The sequence below is a fragment of the Heteronotia binoei genome, chromosome 21 (genome assembly GCF_032191835.1).
Source record: "Heteronotia binoei isolate CCM8104 ecotype False Entrance Well chromosome 21, APGP_CSIRO_Hbin_v1, whole genome shotgun sequence".
In the NCBI taxonomy this organism is placed as follows: domain Eukaryota; kingdom Metazoa; phylum Chordata; class Lepidosauria; order Squamata; family Gekkonidae; genus Heteronotia; species Heteronotia binoei.
Window position 1 is genome coordinate 20,014,898 of NC_083243.1, and position 23,254 is coordinate 20,038,151.

Genomic DNA, 23,254 nt, shown 5'->3' on the forward strand with positions numbered 1-23,254 from the left:
GCCCCCCTGTCAAAATTCCAGCAGGTGTGCACCTCTCGCCTCCTCCCTCAGCCGTGAGTTGCACCTGCCAAAATTCTATGGCTCATCTTGAGAGCCAGTTTGTTGTAGTGGTTGTGTGCGGACTCTTATCTGGGAGAACCGGGTTTGATTCCCCACTCCTCCACTTGCACCTGCTAGCATGGCCTTGGGTCAGCCATAGCTCTGGCAGAGGTTGTCCTTGAAAGGGCAGCTGCTGTGAGAGTCCTCTCAGCCCTACTCACCTCACAGGGTGTCTGTTGTGGGGGCGGGGGGAGAAGATATAGGGGATTGTAATCTGTTTTGAGTGTCAGATTCAGAGAGAAGGGTGGAATATAAATCTGCAGTTGTCCTCTTCTTCTTTTGCCTGCAGTCTGTCTGTCCTAAAGGAGAAGTAAAAACCCGAAGACATTTTTTTCTTTCATGTTTAAGGCACCTCAAATGCTTTGCTGGTGAGTTTCACCAGTTTCAGCCAAATGCTCTGCGCCTTTGTTTTAAATTAATTACAGCTGAATTACTTCGCTTACTTCGGGGTAAGCCGCTTTGGACGCAGAGACTTCTAGGGAATCAAACCTGCTCTGCGCCTTTGTTTTAAATTAATTACAGCTGAATTACTTCGCTTACTTCGGGGTAAGCCGCTTTGGACGCAGAGACTTCTAGGCGAAGAAACCAACTAATCTGCGGGCCGACTGAGCTTTTTTATCTGGCAGGTTTCTGGCTCGTCTTTTACGTTTGCCAGCAATGCTGGCAGGGAAATGTCAAGGAAGTTACCAGGATTACATTGTGACGCTTTGGATCGGTAGCCTTTGACTCATTTGGAGTTGAAGATCCGTATCAGAGAAACGGCCTGGAACGCAGCAGTGCTTTGCAGCTTTGGGCGTGTCATGTGCTGTCAGTTGTTTCTGTCTTGCGGCCAACCCCATGAATTAAAAACCTCCCAAACATTCTATGATTGACAGCCTTGCTCAGGTTTTCCAGACGAGGGCTGACGACTTCCTTGATGGAGTCAATCCATCTCCTGTTGGGTCTTCCTGTTTTCCTGCCACCTTCTTTTCCTTCTACAATTGACTTTTCTGGGGCGTTTTTTTGTAGCTGGAACTCCTTTGCATAGGCCACACCCCTTGTGATGTAGCCAATCCTCCAAACGCTTACGGGGCTCTTAGTACAGGGCCTACTGTAAGCTCCAGGAGGATTGGCTACATCAAGGGTGTGTGTGGTAATATGAGGTAGGTGGAGCTGAGAGAGCTTTCCCAAAAGCTGCCTTTTGAAGGACAACTCTGCAAGAGCTATGGCTGACCCAAGGCCATTTCAGCAGCTGCAAGTGGAGGAGTGGGGAATCAAACCTGATCCTCCCAGATAAAAGTCCACGCACTTAACCGCTACACCAAACTGGCTCTCCAATTTAGATGACTGGGGATGGCAATGGCAAACCACTGCGTAAAAAAGTCTGCCAAGAAAACGTCATGATGTGACGTCACTCCATGGGTCGGTAACGACTTGGTGCTTATATAGGGGACTACCTTTTACCTTTTTTGTGGGGTTAGACTGGAGTAACTCTGCATAAGACGGGAATATCTGTCTCCTACTGAATCAACAAGGTGGTTGTTAACGAAAGACGATGTGAGGAGGACCAGAGAGGGTAGGAGTGGAGAGCCACCAACCACCTTGTCCCTTGACTTAGGGAGGAATGTTAGATTTGGAGAACTCCACTGTAAATCATAGAATCATAAAATTGGGAAGGACTTCCAGCGTCATCTAGTCCAACCCCCTGCACAATGCAGGAAACTCACAGATACCGCCCCCTAAATTTACAAGATCCTCATTGCTGTCAGAAGGCTAGATGACCATCTGACAGCAATGAGGGTCATGTGAATTTAGGGGGAGGTATTTGTGAGTTTCCTGCATTGTGCAGGGGGTTGGACTAGATGACTCTGGAGATCCCTTCCAGTTCTATGATTCTATGATTTACCATGGAGTTCTCCATATGGTCAAGTGGTGAGCCTGACTGGCTTACAGATAAACCCACTATTAATATTTTGCCCCATGTCTCTGTGATTTTCGTTCTTTATCTCTGCTTTCTTCATCTCTCCCTTGGTTTCTGTAGATGATTTAATCATGCAGCTTTGGATTTGGTTCCCTTTCTGGAACCAGGGACTGTTTGACGGCAATGCTGGAATTCAAAAATAGCTCCCAGAAATGTATACAGTCAGGATGATGGGTGTCTTTTGGCAAACGCTCGGTTGTCTGCTTGGTGTGTGATGTTGTAGTTACTGGCGTGGATTTAAAAGTTATTTAGTAGACGGTAGCTAGTTTGTTCTGAGAAACGTTCTCCCCTTCTAAGGGTGCAGAGAGGCCTATCCAGACCTAGCTAGGATTCAGAGAGCCAGTCTGGTGTAGTGGTGAAGAGCGGCAGACTCTAATCATGGAATCTCAGTAGGGTTCCCAAGTCCCCTGCGGCCTCCGGCTATAGAGTTTTCCCATTTTGTACCATAGAGTTTCCCCTCCCAAATAGCTAGAGCGTCCGGGAAAACCATAGAGTTTTCCCAGAAATGCCTAGAGTGGCTGGTGTGATGATGTCACTTCCGGGTAATGTCATCGTTCCAGCAACGTCGGAGGAGGTTCCCCCGGTCGGCCCAATGTGGGCTGGTGGGTTGGGAATCTCCAGGGTGGGAGAACTCCCACCTGGCCTAAATCACAGAGTTGGAAGGGGCCCTACAGGTCATCTAGTCCAGCCCCTTGCTCAGTGCAGGATCAGTTGAGAGCCAGTTTGGTGTTGTGGTTAAGTGCATGGGAGAACTCCTCCACATGCACCTGCTGGTGTGACCTTGGGTCAGCCCCAAGTTCTCTCAGAGCTGTTCTGCTCAAGAACAGTTTCTGTCAGAGCTCTCTCAGCCCCACCTACCTCACAGGGTGTCTGTTGTGGGGAGGGGAAGGGAAAGGAGATTGTAAGCTGCTCTGAGAATTCTTTGGGTTGTGAAGGGCGAGGTAAAAATCCAATCCTCTTCCTCCTCCTTCTCCTCCCGCTCCTTCCCAAACTGTGCTCTTCCCAAACTCCACCCCTCAGAATCCCCAGGTATTTCACAACCCAGAGCCGGCAAACCTGTTCCTGTTGGAGAACACTGAAGGTACCTGAAGATGATGAAGGAATGGATATGGGCGTATGGAAGCCCCATAGCCTTATTTAAATCTAACACCGCCTTTTGTCCTTTCCTCTTTAAATCACTTCTCCAAGCCAAGCCAGCTGACAGCTTGGCGAAGGCATTTAAAGTTAAAGTTGCTTTCTTTCAACCTCTCCCTCCATCTCAATCTATTTTCCTTCCTTCCTTCCCTCCCTTGCGGCTCTCAAACGTCTGATGTTTATTTTATGTGGCTCTTCTGTTAAGCAACTTTGGCCACCCCTGCTCTAGTCTGTCCGTAGCAGTAGAAAAAATCAAGAGCCCAGTCGCACCTGAAAGACTAACACACTTTGTGACGGGGCAGGAGTTCTTGAGAGCCCCTGCTGAAGAAGTGAGTCAGGTTTTACGATAACTTAATATAATTTAAGAAGCATTTTAAGGTAGATGCTGAGCTGATCTAATTTAGTACACCATCCGGTGATGTCAGGGCTGTGTGGCATATGCAAATGAGTTGGGCTAATGAGCTCCAGCACCTCTTTCTCTATGAAACGACCCCTGGGGCTGCAGTAGAAGACAATTTGGAAATAGAAACTGGTGCAAAATGAGGCAGCCTCTGTGTTATCAGAGGTGGGCCACAGCCTGGGATCATATCACACCTTGCAATCTTTGCATTGGTTCTCTAGTTTAGGTTAAAACTCTTGGGGCTCTTTAGCTTGGAGAAACGTCGACTGCGGGGTGACGTGATGGAGGTTTACAAGATTATGCATGGGATGGAGAAAGCAGAGAAAGAAGTCCTTTTCTCCCTTTTTCACAATACAAGAACTCGTGGGCACTCAATGAAATTGCTGAGCAGTTGGGTTAGAACGGATAAGAGGAAGTACTTCTTCACCCAAAGGGTGATTAACATGTGGAATTCACTGCCACAGGAGGTGGTGGCGGCTACAAGCATAGCCACCTTCAAGAGGGGATTGGATAAAAATATGGAGCAGAGGTCCATCAGTGGCTATTAGCCACAGTATATATATATATATGTGTTGTATATATACACACATATATTGGCCACTGTGTGACACAGAGTGTTGGACTGGATGGGCAATTGGCCTGATCCAACATGGCTTCTCTTATGTTCCCAGTCGAGTTCGAAGTTCTGCGCTGCTTACTTTCAAAGTCCTTCCAGAAGAAGTTAGGAAGGCCCTGCTGCAGTTTTGTAAGGGAACTTTTTAAGACAGAGCCCGATTTGGAGCCTCTTGAAGAAGCTTGTTGGTTCTTAGAGGCAGGGTTCTCCGATGGATGCTTACCAGGTCCCTAATGCTGGTTTTAAACCAGGGGTGTCAAACTCTTTTGTTATGAGGGCCAGATCTGACATAAATGAGACCTTGTTGGGCCAGGCCATGTCAGGCCAGGCCATGTGTATACCTGTTTAAGATTAGGTAGCAGAGATATAAACCTTATAAAGGACACAGACTAACACAATTAAAGATTTTTTAAAAATGCTTAAAACTTTAGCACTCATTGGGCTTAAAGGTGCATTCTTTGTATTTCTCCCATGGGATCCAGGGAACTGGGCAAAGGAAGCTCTGGCTCTTTCCTCCCTTCCTCAGGGGACCAGGAGGGGGAAGAGCCTCAGCCAATGGAGAAAATAGAGATTTGCTCTGTAGCTCCTGTGCTATTGAGCAAACCTTGCAAAGCAAGCTGAGATGCAGAAGGAAGCAAGAGAGAGAGAGACAAAGAAGGAAGCAGACGACAGCCAGTTGCTCGGGGCCTGATTCGTCCCCCGGGCCACATGTTTGACACCCCTGCTTTAAACTTCCTGTGATTTCTGTGTCATTTACCTGCTACCTGCCTTGTGTGACCCAGTTGCCTAGAAAAAAGGCAGATGTATATTTATAAAATGGTTCTGGCTTGTTCCAGGGCTATTCTCACCACCCAGTCTACCCCTTGACTCAGTGGTCTGACTCCACACAGGATAACAACGTTTGCTCAAAAGCCCTGGGAGATGCCACATTTGAGCACACAAACACACCTTGTGAGATCATGCAAGAAAAAAGAAGAGGCAGCATCGTACATGATGACTCAATGTGGATTTGGATCAGTGTTCCCTCTAAGCTGCAGAGTCTTGAGCAAAAATTCTACTTTGTGAGCCACTTGTATTAAAGCTGTGAGCTCCTGTCATTAAAGTTGTGAGCTCCTGCATCAATAACTGTGCTCTGGGGTCATCCTTCCTAAGCTAAGACAAAAATGTGTGAGCTAGAGGCTAAAAATCTGTGAGCTAGCTCACACTAACTCAGCTTAAGGGGAACACTGGTCTGGACCTAGGAGAAGACGGGGGGAGAAGAAGATATTGGATTTGGGAGGGTGTAGGGACTTCCCAACCACAGAGTCCTTCCTCACTTTCTGCCTCTGTAGCAAAGTGGATCTCCACATGAGTAGAAAACCGAGGAGGAGTCATTTTGTAGAAAAAGAGGTGCGGGAGCTCATTAGCACAACTCATTTGCATATTACACACACCCCTGACCATCACCGGATGGTGTACTAAATTATATCAGCTCAGCATTGACCTTAAAACGCTTCTTGAATTACAATTATAATAAAACCTTACTCCCATCATCCTTTTAAAATTGCTTTCTTTTATGTGGCCACAGTTAAGAGACGCACTGTGGCGCAGCAGAGTGGTAAAGCTGCAGTACTGCAGTCCGAGCTCTCTGCTCACGACTTGAGTTCGATCCCAGCGGAAGCTGGTTCAGGTAGCCGGTTCCCGGTTGACTCAGCCTTCCATCCTTCCGAGGTCGGTCAAAGGAGTACCCAGCTTGCTGGGGGTGGGGGGGGTGGGAGTGTAGATGACTGGGGAAGGCAATGGCAAACCACCCCGTAAAAAAAAGTCTGCCATGAAAACGTCATGATGCGATCTCTTCCCGGAGTCGGAAACGACCGGCGCTTGCGCAGGAGACTCTCTTTGCCTTATGCGGCCACAGTGGCATGATGAAGATTTTCATCCGTCTGCTTGATACGTTTTGGTCTTTTTCCCATTTTTGTTTTTTGTGGGCAAAAATATTAGAAAGTTTGTCAAACCTTAGAGCGCAGCAGAATTCTCATGGAAGAATGGAGCCCAGGAGCAAGTATCATTTTGGGGGGGGGGGGGTAAGAAAGAAAGAGCACAATAAAACTTTGAGGTACTGGAGTTCTGCTCCTGTGTGCTTCTGAGCTGGGTGTTGGTGTCCTGTGAGTTCCCAGCCACGGAGTCCTTTCTCGCTTTCTGCCTCTGTTGCAAAGTGGGTCTCCGCACGGGTGGAGCTCTGTCAGCCACGGGCCCTTGGGCGGTGGCAGGATCATCAACGACGCCCTCCCTGCAGCTCAGGGCAGACGAGCTGTTTTCCTTCCCGTGCTGATTTGGCAGGGAGATCAGGCCATGCCAACTAGGCGGAGGGCACTTTGCACGCGACCCAGCCCAAAGTGCTGCGGGTGCAAGATCTGACATGAGCGAAATTGCTCGGCAACCCAACCGGAACGCCTCGCTTTGAAGGATGGATTTTTTTTTCCAGCGTGCCTCGCCCCATGCAATGAATAAGATGAACAGCCTTTGCGCTTTTAAACAGCTGCGTGTCAGGCGGAAATTCAAAGCGGCAGCTTTCTCTGTGGTTGCGTCTCAATCCCAGAGATGACTGCTCTGGGTGCAGTGCCGCCTGTTCTGCAGCTTAGAAGTGTGATAAAAGGGCAGTCGGGCAGGGCCGTCCCTGCCTCCAGGCAAACTAGGCAATTGCCTAGGGCGCTGGCCTTCTGGGGGTGTCAAATTGGGCACCCTTCATGTGACTTGGTGACGTTTTCAGAAGAAGAAGAAGAAGACTGCAGATTTATACCCCGCCCTTCTCTCTGAATCAGAGACTCGGAGCGGCTTACAGTCTCCTATATCTTCTCCTCCCACAACAGACACCCTGTGAGCAATGTTCCCTCTAAGCTGCGGAGTCTTGTGAGCAAAAATTCTACCTTGTGAGCTACCGGCATGAACGTTGTGAGCCGCAGCATGAATGAATTTGCTATAGGGCCATTTTTTCCTGAGCTTGAGACAAAAATGTGTGAGCCGGAGGCAAAAGAATTGTGAGCTAGCTCACACTAACTCAGAGGGAACACGACCTGTGAGGTGGGTGGGGATGAGAGGGATCTCACAGCAGCTGTCCTTTCAAGGACAACCTCTGCCAGAGCTATGGCTGACCTAAGGCCATTCCAGCAGCTGCAAGTGGAGGAGTGGGGAATCAAACCCGGTTCTCCCAGATAAGAGTCCGCGCGCTTAACTGGCTCTCAGTTTGGTGCAGGGGGGTGCCAGGAGTTAGCCTTGTCTAGGGTGCCAGACAGTCTAAGGCTGGCTCTGCCGCCAGGATTTGTGTTAGCAAATTCCTGCTTTCTTGACAGGTTGTCGCTCCTGCATCTGTTCGTCCCAAATCGTGATGAGAAGTCCCTATGCGGCTATCCCTTCAGTTTTTAACTAGGTGATGGAGGATACAAAATGAACTTCTTTTTAGCTTTTAACTGTTATCAGAGATGCTTATTCAACACTTTTGTTTATTTTTAAACCCAGACCCTCTCCCCCAAGTACTAAGAGACAAAGAGTTTGATCGGCAAACCGAAAGCACGGGTTGGGGAAATAGAGGGTGGCGGCACAGCTTGTTTATTTCTTTACTTTGTTTATACCTCGCCATTCTCTCCGAAGCAGCTCACAACAGTCTCCTCTCCAGGCCTCATTTTGGGCAGGAGCTCGCAGGAGTGGAGCTCTGGAATCTCTAAATTTTATTGTGCCCTTTCTATCTTACCCTCCCCCACCCCCCCAGTATTTTCCTTTTGGCTCCATTGTTCAAACTCCCTGTGAGAATTTCGCTGGACTCTTAAGATTTGACAAACTTTCCAATATTCCCCCCACACACACACAAAAACTGGGAAATAACCCAAACATATCAAGCAGACAGATGAAAATCTTCCTCAGGCCACTGTGGCCACATAGGAGAAAGTCCTTTAAAAAGGATGAGGGGAGCCAGGTTTGATGAGGACAGTTCTAATTCAAGAAGGATTTTAAGGTGGATGCTGAGCTGATGTCAGGGGTATGTGGCATATGCAAATATGTTGTGCTAATGAGCTCCGGCACTTCTTTTTCTACAAAATGACCCCTGTTCCTTTCCTCCATGTTATCCTCACAGTAGCCCCTGTGAGGTAGATTCCGGAGGGCAGCCATGTTGGCCTGAAGCAGCAGAACAAAGTTTGAGTCCAGGGGACCTTTAAGGCCGACAAAATTTTATTCAAGGTATACGCTTTTGCACGCACGCACACTTCTTTATATACCCGTGTGTTGGGTTAAGCTATGAGAGTGTGATTGGCCCAAGGTCACCCAGCAAGTTAGAGCAGATTTCAACCTGGGTTTCTCAAATTCTGATCCATCACTCTTAACCATGACCAGGGGTCGTTTTGTAGAAAGATAGGTGGCAGAGCTCATTAGCATAACTCATTAGCATATTCTGCCCCTCAGCCAAAAGCAACCTGATGCAAGAAAGGAGAGCTCCAGGCAAGCGAGGCCTGCTTGAGCTGGCTAGAGATCCAGCCAACCCAAGCAGGCTTTGTTCACCTGGGGCTCTCCTTGGCCACTCCCACCCCCCAAGTCAAAAGGCCAGCAAGCCACCCGCTGCCCAAAATCACATAAGAAGTGGAGAAAGGGTGGCGTGGGCTTCTCCAGGGGTTAATGAGGGCTTCTGGGGGTGTGGCAAAACCCCTGGTGGCTGGCTGGCTGCCCGCTCTCCTAATCCAGCGATTGTTATGCAGCTGTACCTACTATTCAATGGTCAAGGTAGGTGGGGAGGAGGAGGGGGAACCCTCAGAAAGGCTCAGGAGCTGTGCTCCTGTGAGCTCCCGCTGAATCTGAGGCCTGACCATGACACCACACCGTAAAGTTCCCTCGATTCTTCCTCTCCAGGTTTCCTTCTCTCCTTGCATCTCTCTCCTCCAGCCTCACCCTGTTCTTCTCTATCTTCTGGGGCCTCCAGCCTGGCCTCAACAACAGCATGACTTGGTTGTCCTCCATTCTTCCCCAGGCCTGCTCTCTTTCAGTGATGCTTCCTGTGCGGAAAAGAGATGATAGGTATGCACTCAGGGCATGTCCGAACCAGAAGTTTTGGATTGGAGCTTCCTCAACATGAGTGGGGAACCCCAGCCTTCAAACCCCAGCCTTCCAGAAAGTTGTTTGACACTTCTAACCATTAACCACACTAGCACTCGCTTTGATATTTAAAAAGTAAACCCTGTTTATCATGGCATTTTTTTAGAAAATGGTAGCATGCAGAAAATTTACCAAAAATGGTGTGTGTGTGAAGAAAGGATACAAATAGAGAACAGGAACGTATCTGGTGTGTGCTTCCTCCTTAGTCAATTTGCCCCCAAGAGCCTCCCTCCCTGTCACATAAAGCAATCTTTCAATCTTTCTCTCTCTTGCTTCTTTCTGCATTAGAGCTTGCTTTGTCAGGCTTGCTCAAGAGTTACAGAGCAAAGTATTTTCTCCATTGGCTGAGACTCCTCCGTTTGGGAGGAAGTGGGGGGAGGGAGAGCTTGCTTTGCTGGGCTCTCTCAATCTCACAGCAGAGCTGCTGAGCCAAGCCTCTCTTCCTTCTGTTGGCTAAGGCTCCTCTCTCTCCTAGTTCCCCGGAGAGGGAGGGAAAGAGCGGAGCTTCCTTTGCCCAGTTCCCTTGATCCCACAAGAGAGATGCAAAGAAAGCACCATTTAAACAAATAGAAAACACTTCTGTGTCCTTTATAAAGTTTGTATCTCTGCTTCCTGGTGTTACATTCCATGACACACATGGCCTGGCCCAACAAGGTCTCATTTAGGTCAGATCCGACCCTCATAACAGATGAGTTTGACACCACTGAGATAGGGGGTTACGCTGCTGTTTAGTTGGATCTGTCAAAGAAACACATTTTTCCAAAATGGAGACTCCAGTGTTACCTCACAGTGTCATTTAGTGCATTCATTTAGGCAACAGCCTGTCTGGCACAGTGACCGGGGTGTATCAAAGGTAGATTTTTGTCATCCTTTCACTGCTATAATGTCCGTATGGCAATACTCTTCCGCTCTGGGAAATCTGAGGGTACAGAATCGGAACATAGCAATCATTCCAGATTATTTAATTTTGAACAGAAGGGTGTGATCTTCTTCTCAAATGGATCTTGTTCTCCCCCCACACACTGCTGTTTTTTCCCTTTTCCTTTTAGCCTGCCCCTTTTGTTAGATGGCGCCTCAGACTTTGAGGAAGGAACCAGGCGGGCCTGGCTTTGGGACAGGTTACATAACAGCTGAGAGTGCCAGTTTCCTTCGGGGCATTTTGACACAGGGAGGGGAAAATCGCGTTGTTTTCTCACAGCTGCGTACAGGAAATGTGCGCGGGTTGCCAGATTTCAGGCTGCGTTGAGGGAGGCTTCCCACAAACCAAGAAATCCGCATGGCTCACATTGGGAGAACAGCTGCCGGTGGAGGAAGGAGCGGGGGTTGCCAACCGGCCTGAACGAAAATGCCTGCCCAGCTCTTGTGCCTTGAAGAGTTTGAGGTGCAGAAATCAGCAGGGGAGGCTTTTTACGGCAATGGGGATCAACAAAATCCCCCGCTAATTGTGCCTGCCATTCAGTTCGTTTGAAAAATGTATTAATTAGGAGATTTATGTGCCGTCTCTCTCGGTAGGGTTACCAACTATGGGATGGGGAATTCCTGGAGATTTGGGGTGGGGGGAAGGAACCTGGGAAAGCCAGGGTTTGGGGTGGGGGGATGGGGAGAACATAAGAACATAAGAGAAGTCATGTTGGATCAGGCCAATGGCTTATCCAGTCCAACAATCTGTGTCACACAGTGGCCAATATATGTTTGTGTGTGTATACACACACACACACACACACACACACACACACACACACACATATATATATATATATATATATATATATATATATATATATATATATATATATATATATATATATATATATATATATAGTGGCTAATAGCCACTGATGGTCCTCTGCTCCATATTTTTATCCAATCCCCTCTTGAAGCTGGCTATGCTTGTAGCCGCCACCACCTCCTGTGGCAGTGAATTCCACATGTTAATCACCCTTTGGGTGAAGAAGTACTTCCTTTTATCCGTTTTAACCCGACTGCTCAGCAATTTCATTGAATGCCCACGAGTTCTTGTATTGTGCGAAAGGGAGAAAAGTACTTCTTTCTCTACTTTCTCGATCCCATGCATAATCTTGTAAACCTCTATCACGTCACCCCGCAGTCGACGTTTCTCCAAGCTAAAGAGCCCCAAGCGTTTTAACCTTTCTTCATAAGGAAAGTGTTCCAACCCTTTAATCATTCTAGTTGCCCTTTTCTGCACTTTTTTCCAATTGGGAGGGTTTTTATGTAGCAGGAACTCCTTTGCATATTAGGCCACACACCCCTGATGTAGCAAATCCTCCAAGAGCTTACAGGGCTCTTCCTACAGGGCCTACTGTAAGCTCTTGGAGAATTGGCTACATCAGGGGGGTGTAGCCTAATATGCAAAGGCAGAGCTTTTTTTGTAGAAAAAGCCCAGCAGGAACTCATTTGCATATCAGGCCACACACCCCAACACCAAGCCAGCTGGAACGGCGTTCCTGTACGCTCCTGCTCAAAAAAAGCCCCGTGCAAAGGAGTTCCTGCTACAAAGAAAAGCCCTGATGCCGTTCGATTCCACTGTGTGGAGCAGTCGTTTCCTCCAGGTGGACTGATCTCTGTCCTATGGAGATCAGCAGAAAAGAGCAGGAGTTCAGTAGCACCTTAAAGACTAACAAAATTTGTGGCAGGGCGTAGGAGCTTTTGTGGGTCGCTGCTCGCTTCTTCGGAACGGAATCTAAGATGGTTGGAACCAGTTCTAGGAGCAATCCAAAATGCTTAATGCTTTCCTTTGGGAATGAGCCATTTTCCCTTTTGCTGCCGGGCCACGACAATCTTGGTTGTTGACTGTTCCGCCAACGGTCTTTCACGCTGTGTCCTTTGCGGCCCCCAAAAACATTTTCCACATTGACTTGTCTGTAAGTGAGCTCTGTGGCTTGTTAAGAAGAGGAAACTATTCACTGGGGAGCCAGCAGTTCAAAAACAAAAGTCTTTGTTTAGTTTTGGTGCTGGAGGAAATCCTACCCTCAGGCGTTCATTGGGAACACATAGCCTTCTTCTCTGTTTAATCTCCTGCCTCCCCCTTCTATTGATCTAGTGCATTCTTCTTTTGCCCTTCCTTGAAAGAGCTTAGAGTGGCATATGGGATCCACCCTCTTCTCATTTCCTCTGTGAGGGGCAGCTTAGGCTGAGAGAAAAAGTCTGGCCCAGGTTCATCCAGCAAGCTTCGTCGTTGAGCGTGGATTTGAACCAGGTTCACACAGCAAACTTTGTGGTTGAGCATAGATTCCACCCAGCAAACTTCTTGGATGAGCATGGATTTGGACCAGCAAGCTTCCTGGCCGAGCATGGATTTGGACCAGGTTCACCCAGCAAACTTCTTGGTTGAGTGTGGATTTGAACCAGGCTCACCCAGCAAGCTTCATGGTTGAGTGTGGATTTGGACCAGGCTCACCCAGCAAGCTTCGTGGTTGAGTGTGGATTTGAACCAGGCTTACCCAGCAAGGTTCATGGTTGAGTGTGGATTTGAACCAGGTTCACCCATCAAGCTTCGTGGTTGAGTGTGGATTTGGACCAGGTTCACCCAGCAAACTTCCTGGTCGAATGTGGATTTGAACCAGGTTCACCCAGCAAACTTCTTGGTTGAGTGTGGATTTGAACCAGGTTCACCCAGCAAGCTTCGTGGTTGAGTGTGGATTTAAACCAGGTTCACCCAGCAAACTTCCTGGTTGAGTGTGGATTTGAACCAGGCTCACCCAGCACACTTTGTGGTTGAGCGTACATTTTGAACCAGGTTCACACAGCAAGCTCCGCGGTTGTGTGTGGATTTGAACCAACTGAATTAACAATAACGAAATGGTTCGTTCTTTCTCTAAAAATGGAAGCCATTTTTCTAGGTCGGGAAGACAAAGAAGACAAAGATGATATTGGATTTATATCCCACCCTATACGCTGAATCTCAGAGTGGTCACAATCTCCTCTCGTTCGCCCACCCACCACAACAGACACCCTGTGAAGTGGGTGGGCTGAGAGGGCTCTCACAGCAGCTGCCCTTTCAAGGACAACCTCTGCAAGAGATATAGCTGACCCAAGGCCATTCCAGCAGCTGCAAGTGGAGGAGTGGGGAATCAAACCCGGTTCTCCCAGATAAGAGTTTGTGCACTTGACCACTACACCAAATTGGCTTGGCTCAGTTTCTCCGCTGTCCAATTGAGAGAGCCTGGCAAAGCTAGCTCTCCTTCCCCCACTTCCTCCCCAACGGAGGAGCTTTGCTCTGTAGTTCCTGTGTGATTGAGCGAGCCTGGCAAAGCAAGTTGTGATGCAGAAGGAAGCAAGGGAAGGAGAAGGAAGCAGATGACAATGAGTTGTTCGCGGACCTGATAGGAGCCCTCTGGGGGCCTGATTCAGCCCTCGGGCTGCATGTTTGACACCCCTGTGTAAAGTTTTCATGGCAAGAGACGTTCCGAGGTGGTTTGCCGTTGCCTGACTCTGTGTAGTGAGTGACCTGGTATTCCTTGCTTGTCTCCTATCCAAAGAGTAATCAGAGCCAACCCTGCCTAGCTTCTGGGATCGGACAAGATCGGATTAGCCCGGGCTATCCAGGTTAAAACCCCATAATTGAAAACCAAGCTTCTTTGCACAGCTCCAACGTTTTAAAAAATCTTTATTTGGGGGGGGGGAGGGGGAATTAAATAAAATTTTATTTTAACAGTATTACATTTAAAAATCAAACAGAAAACCAATGGAAACATAAATAGATACATTGCTATATCTAATCTAATACAGTCCTTCAAAGTCTGACCTTCATTGTGTGTTACATACAACTACCCAATGTTTTAACAATCGGTTGCATAATATACATAAGTGACAGGACTATCTAAAATAAATTAACTTTCTATATAATATTGATTCTGTGGAATGATGTCATTTTCAGAAAGAAAAGTGAGTAAGGGGGTACCAAATAGGGGTGTGCATTCGGTTCAGCTGAACCGAATAGACCACCGAATACCCCCTGATACGGAAGTATATGGCGTGGCATACTTCCAAATCCAGTTAGAAGGCATTACATGGGAGCCATATACGGCTCCCCGTATACTTTCGAATCAATATTCGGAAGTATATGGAACTCCATGTAAAAGGCGGGAAAGAAGCTTCTGCAGCCTCAGGGAAGCTACCGGTACTTGCCTCCTTTCCCACCTTTGGAAGCCTTTTCCCGCCTCTCCCATAGCCTCCCTGGAATCAGAGAGGGAGGGGGAGAGGAGCCCCAGCAGCCAATCCAAAGGGTTGTTGTGTTGCTGATGGCTGGGCTAACCCCCCAGCCATCAGCAACATTGTTGTTCTTTTGTTTACTTGGGTATCCAAGTAAACACTGTTCTCTGGCCCTACACAGCAGTAGTATTTTTTGAAACTGCTCTGTGTAGGGCCAGAGAACCTTTTTAAGGAGTCTGCCTGGCTGGATTCCATTCCATTGCTGCTGTGTTGGTGGGTTGGTGTGTGAGAGAGATTGTGCTGCGCTGGCCCTTGGCCTCAGTTGCTGCTGCTCTCTCTCAGCCTTGCCTGACCTGCCTGGAGAAGACATCTAAGGTAAGACAATCTTGGGGTTCTTGTTTTTATTTTAGTTAGGATAAAAGTAAAAGGACTTTTTAAGACAGAGTCCCTTTACTTATCCAGATTTGCGTGGGTGGATAGCTTATTTGGGGTTAGGGTTAGGGGGTTCTGCTGGGGATGGGGGCCTGGGGTGGGGGGTTTCCAATTTGCCTATATCTAACTTTAGTGAGAGGACTTTTAAAAGTGCAGTGTCCTTTTACTTTTCCTGATTTGGGTGGCTTGGATTTCTTGGGGCTAGGGTGAAGGTTTTTTGCGGGGGATGGGTTGGTTAAGTTCCTGTATTGTTAAAAGTCATTTTTTTAAAAATGTTTTTTAAACATTTAAACACTGTTTTAAAAGGATTCTGTGTTTGATTTGTTGCTGCTGTGTGTTCCTTTTCTCTTCTGGTTCTGGTTCTTGTGGGGAGGGGCTGTTTGGCCTTATTTTTATTGTTAAAATTTTTTAAAGATTTTAACAGTTGAATTTTAAATTTTAAAAGATTTTAACAGTTGAGTTTGTTGGCCTTTTCTCAGTTGGATTTGGATCTGTGTTGTTGGTTTTGCATCCTGTCCTGTTGTCCCTTTTTCTGATTCTGTTTTTTTTTTGGGAGGGGGGGTGTTGACTGATTTGACCTGAGGGTTTTTTTTTGTTAAAAAGTTTATTTATTTATTTCTCAAATTTATATCCCACCCTTCCCGCCGAAGCAGGCTCAGGGTGGCTAACAACAGTCAACTAAAACAATAAAACAGTAAGCAACAATTACAATTTTAACAATAATCAGTACCAATTAAATCATTTTAAAACAATTTAAAAATGATTTAAAACAATTTTGGTGCTAGTGTTGATTCCATTAAATTCAGCAATGTTGCCCATCATACTGTAATTCAACTAAAGGCAAGTCGAAATAGAGCTTTGGCCTTGTGGAACTGAGCAAGGCCCCGCAAGGCCCTTACTTCTTCTGGAAGTTGGTTCCACCAGAGGGGGGCCGCTATTGAGAAGGCTTTTTCTCTGGTAGCCTTCAGTCTCGCCTCCCTCGACCCAGGGATTGACAATAAGTTCTGTGATCCAGATCTAAGTACCCTCTGGGGAACATGTGGGGAAAGACTGTCCCTAAGGTAGACAGGTCCTCGGCCATATAGGGCTTTAAAGGTGATAACCAGCACCTTGTAGCGAATCCAGCATACTATTGGCAGCCAGTGCAGTTCCCGTAGCCTTGGCTGTATGTGCTCCCGTATAGAGAGAACCAGTAACAGCCTGGCTGCTGCATTTTGTACCAACTGCAGTTTCCGGATACGAGACAAGGGCAGCCCCATGTAGAGGGCATTACAGTAGTCTAGTCTTGAGGTGACCATTGCTTGGATCACAGTTGCTAGGTCGCTGCGCTCAAGGAAGGGGACCAACGGTCGTACCAGCCTAAGGTGGAAGAAGGCGGATTTTGCAGTGGCTGCTATCTGGGCCTCCATTGCCAATGTGGGCTCCAGCAACACCCCCAAGCTTCTGACTTTGGGCACCAATATCAGTGGTGCCCCATCAAAAACTGGTAGAGGGATTTCCCTTCCCAGACCATCACGACTCAGGCAAAGGACCTCTGTCTTCATTGGATTCAGCTTCAGACGACTCAGCTTAAGCTGAGTTCAGTTTTTTAATAGTTGAGTTTGTTGGCCTTTTCTCGGATTTGTTTGGATCTGTTGCTGTTGGTTTTGCATCCTGTCCTGTTGTCCCTTTTCCTGGTTCTGGTTTTTGGGATGGGGAGGGGTTAAAAGTTAAGTTTCTTTCTGTCATGTTTTGGTTTTTTTTAATTACCTCTGGTTGGTGTGAGGGGGTTGGTGTGTGGGGTGGGTCACTTTCATGTTTTTATAGAGCTATTTTTGGAGTCTGAGGGTTCCATGCAGTTTTGGGGGCTCTCCCTCAAACCCCCTGCCCCCAGTAGCCTCTGATTATGCCCTATGTTACCATTGAGTTCAATGGCCCATAGGGTATAATGGTGGGATAGGGGTACCCTCTTTGGGTGCCCCTGGAATGGGAACCCCTGGCCCGAGAGCCAGTTTTGTGTAGTGGTTAAGTGAGCGGACTCTTATCTGGGAGAACCGGGTTTGATTCCCCACTCCTCCACTTGCACCTGCTGAAATGGCCTTGGGTCAGCCATAGCTCTGGCAGAGGTTGTCCTTGAAAGGGCAGCTGCTGTGAGAGTCCTCTCCAGCCCCACCCATCTCACAGGGTGTTTGTTGTGGGGGAGGAAGGTAAAGGAGATTGTGAGCTGCTCTGAGACTCTTTGGAGTGGAGGGCGGGATATAAATCCAATATCTTCTTCTTCAATCTTTTTGGGACTTTGGGGGTTCATAGGGGAGAGTTCCTTGCAGGTCCCCTGCAGGTCCCCTGCAAATTTGGGGGCTCTCCCTCAAACCCCCTCCCCTCCAGGCGGCTTCCAATATACCCTATTTTGCCATTGATTTCAATGGCCCATAAGGTATATTCGGGAATAGCCGTATATCTTCCATATATATGGCTATTTCGAATACCGGTATTCAGAAATATACGGTATTCCGAATATTTTGGCCCCATATATTTCCGAATCCGATTAATTCTGAATTATTTTTTTTTGCACACCCCTAGTACCAAACAGAGGAGGGACAGTGGCTCAGTGGTAGAGCATCTGCTTGGTAAGCAGAAGGTCCCAGGTTCAGTCCCTGGCATCTCCAGCTAAAAAGAGTCCAGGCAAATAGGCATGAAAAACCTCAGCTTGAGACCCTGGAGAGCCACTGCCAGTCTGAGTAGACAATACTGACTTTGATGGACCAAGGGTCTGATTCAGTATAAGGCAGCTTCATATGTTCAAACAGACACTACATGTCTTTCATATTGGTCATATGATATATCGTATGAGTTATAAGCAATTTTGCATAATATGAACATTTCCCACAGCCCTTGATACCAGGCTTCTAATGTGGGTGCGTGTTTACCTACCCGGTGTGTTTACCTAGCCTGAGGCTATGACTATGTGGTGAAAAAGCAGATTTTATCCATTGTTGGTGGCGATGCAGATATATTTATGCATTTTGGCAACAGGTAAATAGACAAATGAGGAAAAATTACCCATACAACCTTAGCACTGGAACCTGATATTTTTTTACTTCATAATTGGCAAGACCAAAGGTTAAGTTCCAGTACATCAGAATTACTTCATATTTCAAAAGCCACTGCACAGCTAGTCATAGCTCCAACCTCATCGCCGATTCCTGGTTGGCTGGTCACCCAACCAGGTGACAGAGTGTTGAGTGCTGGCTTGTATAATACAGATCGTTTTTCAGCTCTGTCTCTCCCTTTTCCATTGTAGAAGGAAAACATCAGCGTCGAAGAAGGACAGGGACTTCTTTGAGGTAAGGAAGATACTGGGAAGAGCAGGTCTGCCTCCAGCACGTATCCCGATCCACCGGGGGCTCCTTTCCTCCCCGTGACGAATGCGGGATGGCCTCGTCAAATGAATCCTGCCCTGTCTTTGCAGGGCTTTTTTTTTTGGTAGCAGGAACTCCTTTGCATATTAGGCCACACATCCCCTGATGTAGCCACTCCTCTGGGAGCTTACAGGGCCTACTGGAAGCTCCAGGAGGATTGGCTATATCAGGGGTGTGTGGCCTAATATGCAAAGGAGGTCCTGCTAGAATTCCTTACAGGGCTCTCAGTACAGGGCCTACTGTAAGCTCCAGGAGGATTGGCTACATCAGGGGGGCGTGGCCTAATATGCAAAGGAGGTCCTGCTAGAATTCCTTACAGGGCTCTTCTTACAGGGCCTACTGTAAGCTCCAGGAGGATTAGCTACATCTGGGGGTGTGGCCTAATATGCATAGGAGCTCCTGCTAGAATTCCACTCCTGGGTACACACCTCTTAGTTCAGCGCCTATTATAAGCTCTTGGAGGATTGGCTACTTCAAGGGTGTGTGGCCTAATATGCAAAGGAGCTCCTGCGACACAAAAATGCTCCTGTTCCTTTGCTTGCACTGCAGGGCTTGTACAACTTCAGCTCCTACGTGGCGTATGTGGCCTTCAAGCAGAGGAACCTCAAGGAGATCCAGAAGGAAGTTGGGCGCCTCCTACGGACAAACATATTCAACCCTGCGCTGAGAGAGAGGACCAGGGCCAAACAGATGATGAAAACGGATGTGACCCAGGAGCTGAAGAAGACCCCTTTCTCCCACCGCAGGTATGGCTTTGTTCTCCCTCGGCCTTCTCCTCTGCTTCCCGACAGGGCCTTTTTTTTGTAGCAGGAACTGATTTGCATATTAGGCCACACCCCCTGATGTAGCCAATCCTCAAAGAGCTTACAGCAGGCCCTGTAAGAAGAGCCCTGTAAGCTCCTGGAGGATTGGCTACATCAGGGGTGTGTGGCCTAATACGCAAAGGAGCTCCTGCTACAAAGAACATAACAGAAGCCATGTTGGATCAAGCCAATGGCCCATCTGGTCCAACCCTCTGTGTCACACGGTGGCCAAAAAACCCAGGTGCCATCAGGAGGCCCACCAGTGGGGCCAGCCAGGACAGTAGAAGCCCTTACACTGTTGCTTCACCCAAGCACCAAGACTACAGAGCATCGCTTGCCCCAGACAGAGAGTTCCAACAATACGCTGTGGCTAACAGCCACTGATGGACCTCTGGTCCATATGTTTATCCAATCCCCTAATGAAGCTGTCTATGTTTATAGCTGCTACCACCTCCTCTGGCAGTGAATTCCATGTGTTTATCATCCTTTGGGGGAAGAAGTACTTTTTTTTATCAGTTCTTACCCGACTGCTCAGCGATTTCATTGAGTGCCCATGAGTTCTCGTATTGTGATAAAGGGAGAAAAGGACTTCATTCTCTACCTTCTCTATCCCATGCATAATCTTGTAAACCTCTATCATGTCACCCCTCAGTTGAGCTAAAGAGCCCCAACCGTTTAATCATTCTAGTTGCCCTTTTCTGCACTTTTTCCAATGCTATAATATCTTTTTTGAGGTGTGGTATCCAGAATTGTACACAGTACTCCAAATGAGGCCGCACCATTAATTTATACAGGGGCATTATGATACTGACTGATTTTAATTTCAGTTCCCTTCCTACCTAATAATTCCCAGCATAGCGTTGGCCTTTTTTTTATTGCAGTCGCATACTGTCTTGACATTTTCAGTGAGTTATTTAGCACAACCCCAAGATCTCTCTCTTGATCAGTCACCTCCAGTTCACACCCCATCAACTTGTATTTATAGTTATGATTTTTGGCCCCAATGTGCATTACCTTGTACTTGGCCACTTTGAACCTCATTTGCCACGTTGACACCCACTCACCCAGCCTCGACAAATCCCTTTGGAGTGCCTCACAATCCTCCCTGGTTCTCACCACCCTGAACAATTTAGTGTCATCCGCAAACTTAGCCACTTCACTGCTTACTCTCAACTCCAAATCATTAATGAACAAGTTAAAAAGCATTAGACCCAGTACTGAGCCCTGCGACACACCACTGCTTACTACCCTCCACTGAGAAAATTGCCCATTTATACTCACTCTCTGTTTTCTATTGCCATCGAGGTGCTGGTTATTATCTTTAAAGCTCTATATGGCCGAGGACCTGCCTACCTTAGGGACCGCCTCTCTCCATATGTTCCCCAGAGAGCACTACAATCCAGTTCACAAAACCTTCTGGAAGTACCTGGGCCAAAAGTGGCCAAACTAAAAACAACTAGAGAACAGGCCTTCTCTATAATGGTGGAACCAGCTGCCGGAAGAGGTGCGGGCCCTGCGGGATCTTGGCCAATTCCGTAGGGCCTGCAAAACCGCCCTCTTCCGGCTAGCCTTCTAAGATGGAGCTTGGAATAAACATCACGCCATCATTAATATAACTGAGATAGTAGCACTATTAGATTATATTTTTAGACTGTTTTTAGATTATTTAAATACTTAATTGTTAACTGTATTGAACTGTATAACCTTGTTTTATTGTCTTAATATGGCTCTTGCCATGTCCTGTAAGCCGCCCTGAGCCTGCCTCGGCGGGGAGGGCGGGGTATAAATAAAATTTATTATTATTATTATTATTGAAGGCTTTTTGCCTAATTTGCCTAGTGGGCGGGCCGGCCCTGATTGAGTGCATTGGTGAAAACATCCAGGTCAGTCCCTGCTACTCTTAGAACATTTGGTCTGCCTGCCTGTGCCTTTAACACCCCTCCCTTACTCCCTTGAAGGAGCCCAAGTGCCAGGCAGCCAGCCATCAGGAGCGTCTTGGACCAGCGGTCGCCGGTGCTGAGCACGTTGCTGCCAATGGCGAAAGACAGTGCTCAGTATCTTTTCCAAGACCATTACCTGCATCCCAGCAGAACTCCCCGGACTGTGCATGCTGAAGACCTGCCGTCCTTGTCTTCTATCGTGACGGAGTCCAAGTAAGGAGTAGTGTAAGCAAAATTGCTGGGGGAATTAGCAAGAGGATGACCCTGGTATTGCTTAGGAGGGATCTTTTACCAATTTACAGAGGTTGGGTTTCAGAAAGGAAGATTCCAGAGTAAATATATTTGTAATGTTTACTAAGAAATATATAAAAAGATACAGTCATACACCTAAGCAATACAACACAGACAATCAAGAGCTATGAAAAATAGAGATGATTGATAGGGGGTTTTAGGGTTTGTAGAAGCGGGTAATACTACCTATCTGGATTTGCAAAGGTCCATGGATTCGTGAAGCAGAAGACATGAATGTGGAAAGTGTCCCAAACAGAGTTTGGGGTGCAAGTCTATGGTAGGGTGAGACAAGACACACTGAACTGGCAGACCACATGGCCTTATATTACCAAATTGTCCCCAGGCAATGGTATCAGCTGACCCATGACAGAGGTCAGGTGACGTATGACACTACATGACGTGAGTAAATGTGACCCCTGATGTCACCAAAAAGGGAAGGCTCCCAGGAAGAAGAAAAAGTAGATATTGGATTGATATCCAGCCCTATACACTGAATCTCCGAGTCTCAGAGTGGTCACAATCTCCTTTACCTTCCCCTCCCCCCACAACAGACACCCTGTGAGGTGGGTGGGGCTGAGAGAACTCTCACAGCAGCTGCCCTTTCTCCAACAGGATCGGCATCATCGGAGCTCCCCGCAACAAGTTCAGCCCCCACACGCTCCTGCCCATCCGCACGGAGGAGGAAGAGGAGGAGGAGGAGGAGGATCACGATAACCTGAAGACCAGCTCCTCCTCGGTCATTGCCCGGGAGCTGCTCGTCTCCCCCAGAGCCAATCTTGGCAGCACCAGCTATTCCTGCATGACCACTTCGAGGGCGACGACGGAAGCAGACTACGCTGAGAACCCCCAGTAGAGTGCAGCTAGAGTTAGGGCTAAGTTTTTTTTTCACGTATTAAACCTTTTTTTGGGAAGCCGCCACTTGTCAGTGTCTGGGTTTTCATCCCCCTGTGGTTCATCATCATCATCATAGTTTATTACAGCCTCACGACCAGAATGCAGTATAAAGATAATATGGAAAAAATAAAAACAGACATAGTATACTGAAATAGAGATCAAAAATTAGGAACTTTTAAATTCCAATTCCCGCAGTCTAAGAATGAATGCACAAAACCCAGCAACTGAATGCGCAATCTCTGAGAGCCAGTTTGGTGTAGTGGTTAAGTGTGCAGACTCTTATCTGGGAGAACTGGGTTTGATTCCCCGCTCCTCCACCTGCACCTGCTGGAATGGCCTTGGGTCAGCCATAGCTCTCTTATCTGGGAGAACTGGGTTTGATTCCCCACACCTCCACTTGCAGCTGCTGGAATGGCCTTGGGTCAGCCATAGCTCTCTTATCTGGGAGAACTGGGTTTGATTCCCCACTCATCCAATTGCAGCTGCTGGAATGGCCTTGGGTCAGCCATAGCTCTGGCAGAGGTTGTCCTTGAAAGGGCAGCTGCTGTGAGATCTCTCTCAGCCCCACCCATCTTACAGGGTGTCTGTTGTGGGGGGGGGGAAGGTAAAGGAAATTGTGAGCCGCTCTGAGACTCTTCAGAGTGGAGGGCAGGATATAAATCCAATCTCTTCATCTACCTCACAGGGTGTCTGTTGTGGGGGAGGAAGGTAAAGGAGATTGTAAGCCGCTCTGAGACTCTTCGGAGTGGAGGGTGGGATATAAATCCAATCTCTTCATCTACCTCACAGGGTGTCTGTTGTGGGGGAGGGGAAGGTAAAGGAGATTGTGAGCCGCTCTGAGACTCTTCAGAGTGGAGGGCAGGATATAAATCCAATATCTTCTTCTTCTGAATTCCTATCAGATAGGAACCAGTTAAGTTTTGCTTTGTTTGTATTAATATAGTCAGGTGTCCTATCTACTAATGGAGCAATAATTCTAAAACAAGCCTCCCTATAATAT

The 23,254-nt window shown here is 47.5% G+C and overlaps 1 protein-coding gene across 2 annotated transcripts in view; it reads left to right on the plus strand.

The window, feature by feature from the left end:
* The window catches only part of PPP1R36 (protein phosphatase 1 regulatory subunit 36), a 67,462-nt gene extending 45,191 nt beyond the window's left edge, over window positions 1-22,271 (plus strand). For both annotated transcript variants that reach the window (XM_060261811.1, XM_060261810.1), the window contains 4 exons: window positions 18,209-18,251; window positions 18,876-19,072; window positions 21,088-21,282; window positions 21,973-22,271. In XM_060261811.1, coding sequence (XP_060117794.1) covers window positions 18,209-18,251; window positions 18,876-19,072; window positions 21,088-21,282; window positions 21,973-22,213 — 676 coding nt within the window. In that variant the 3' untranslated portion in view covers window positions 22,214-22,271. The remainder of the gene's footprint in view (window positions 1-18,208; window positions 18,252-18,875; window positions 19,073-21,087; window positions 21,283-21,972) is intronic.
* The last annotated feature ends 983 nt before the right edge of the window (window positions 22,272-23,254 follow it).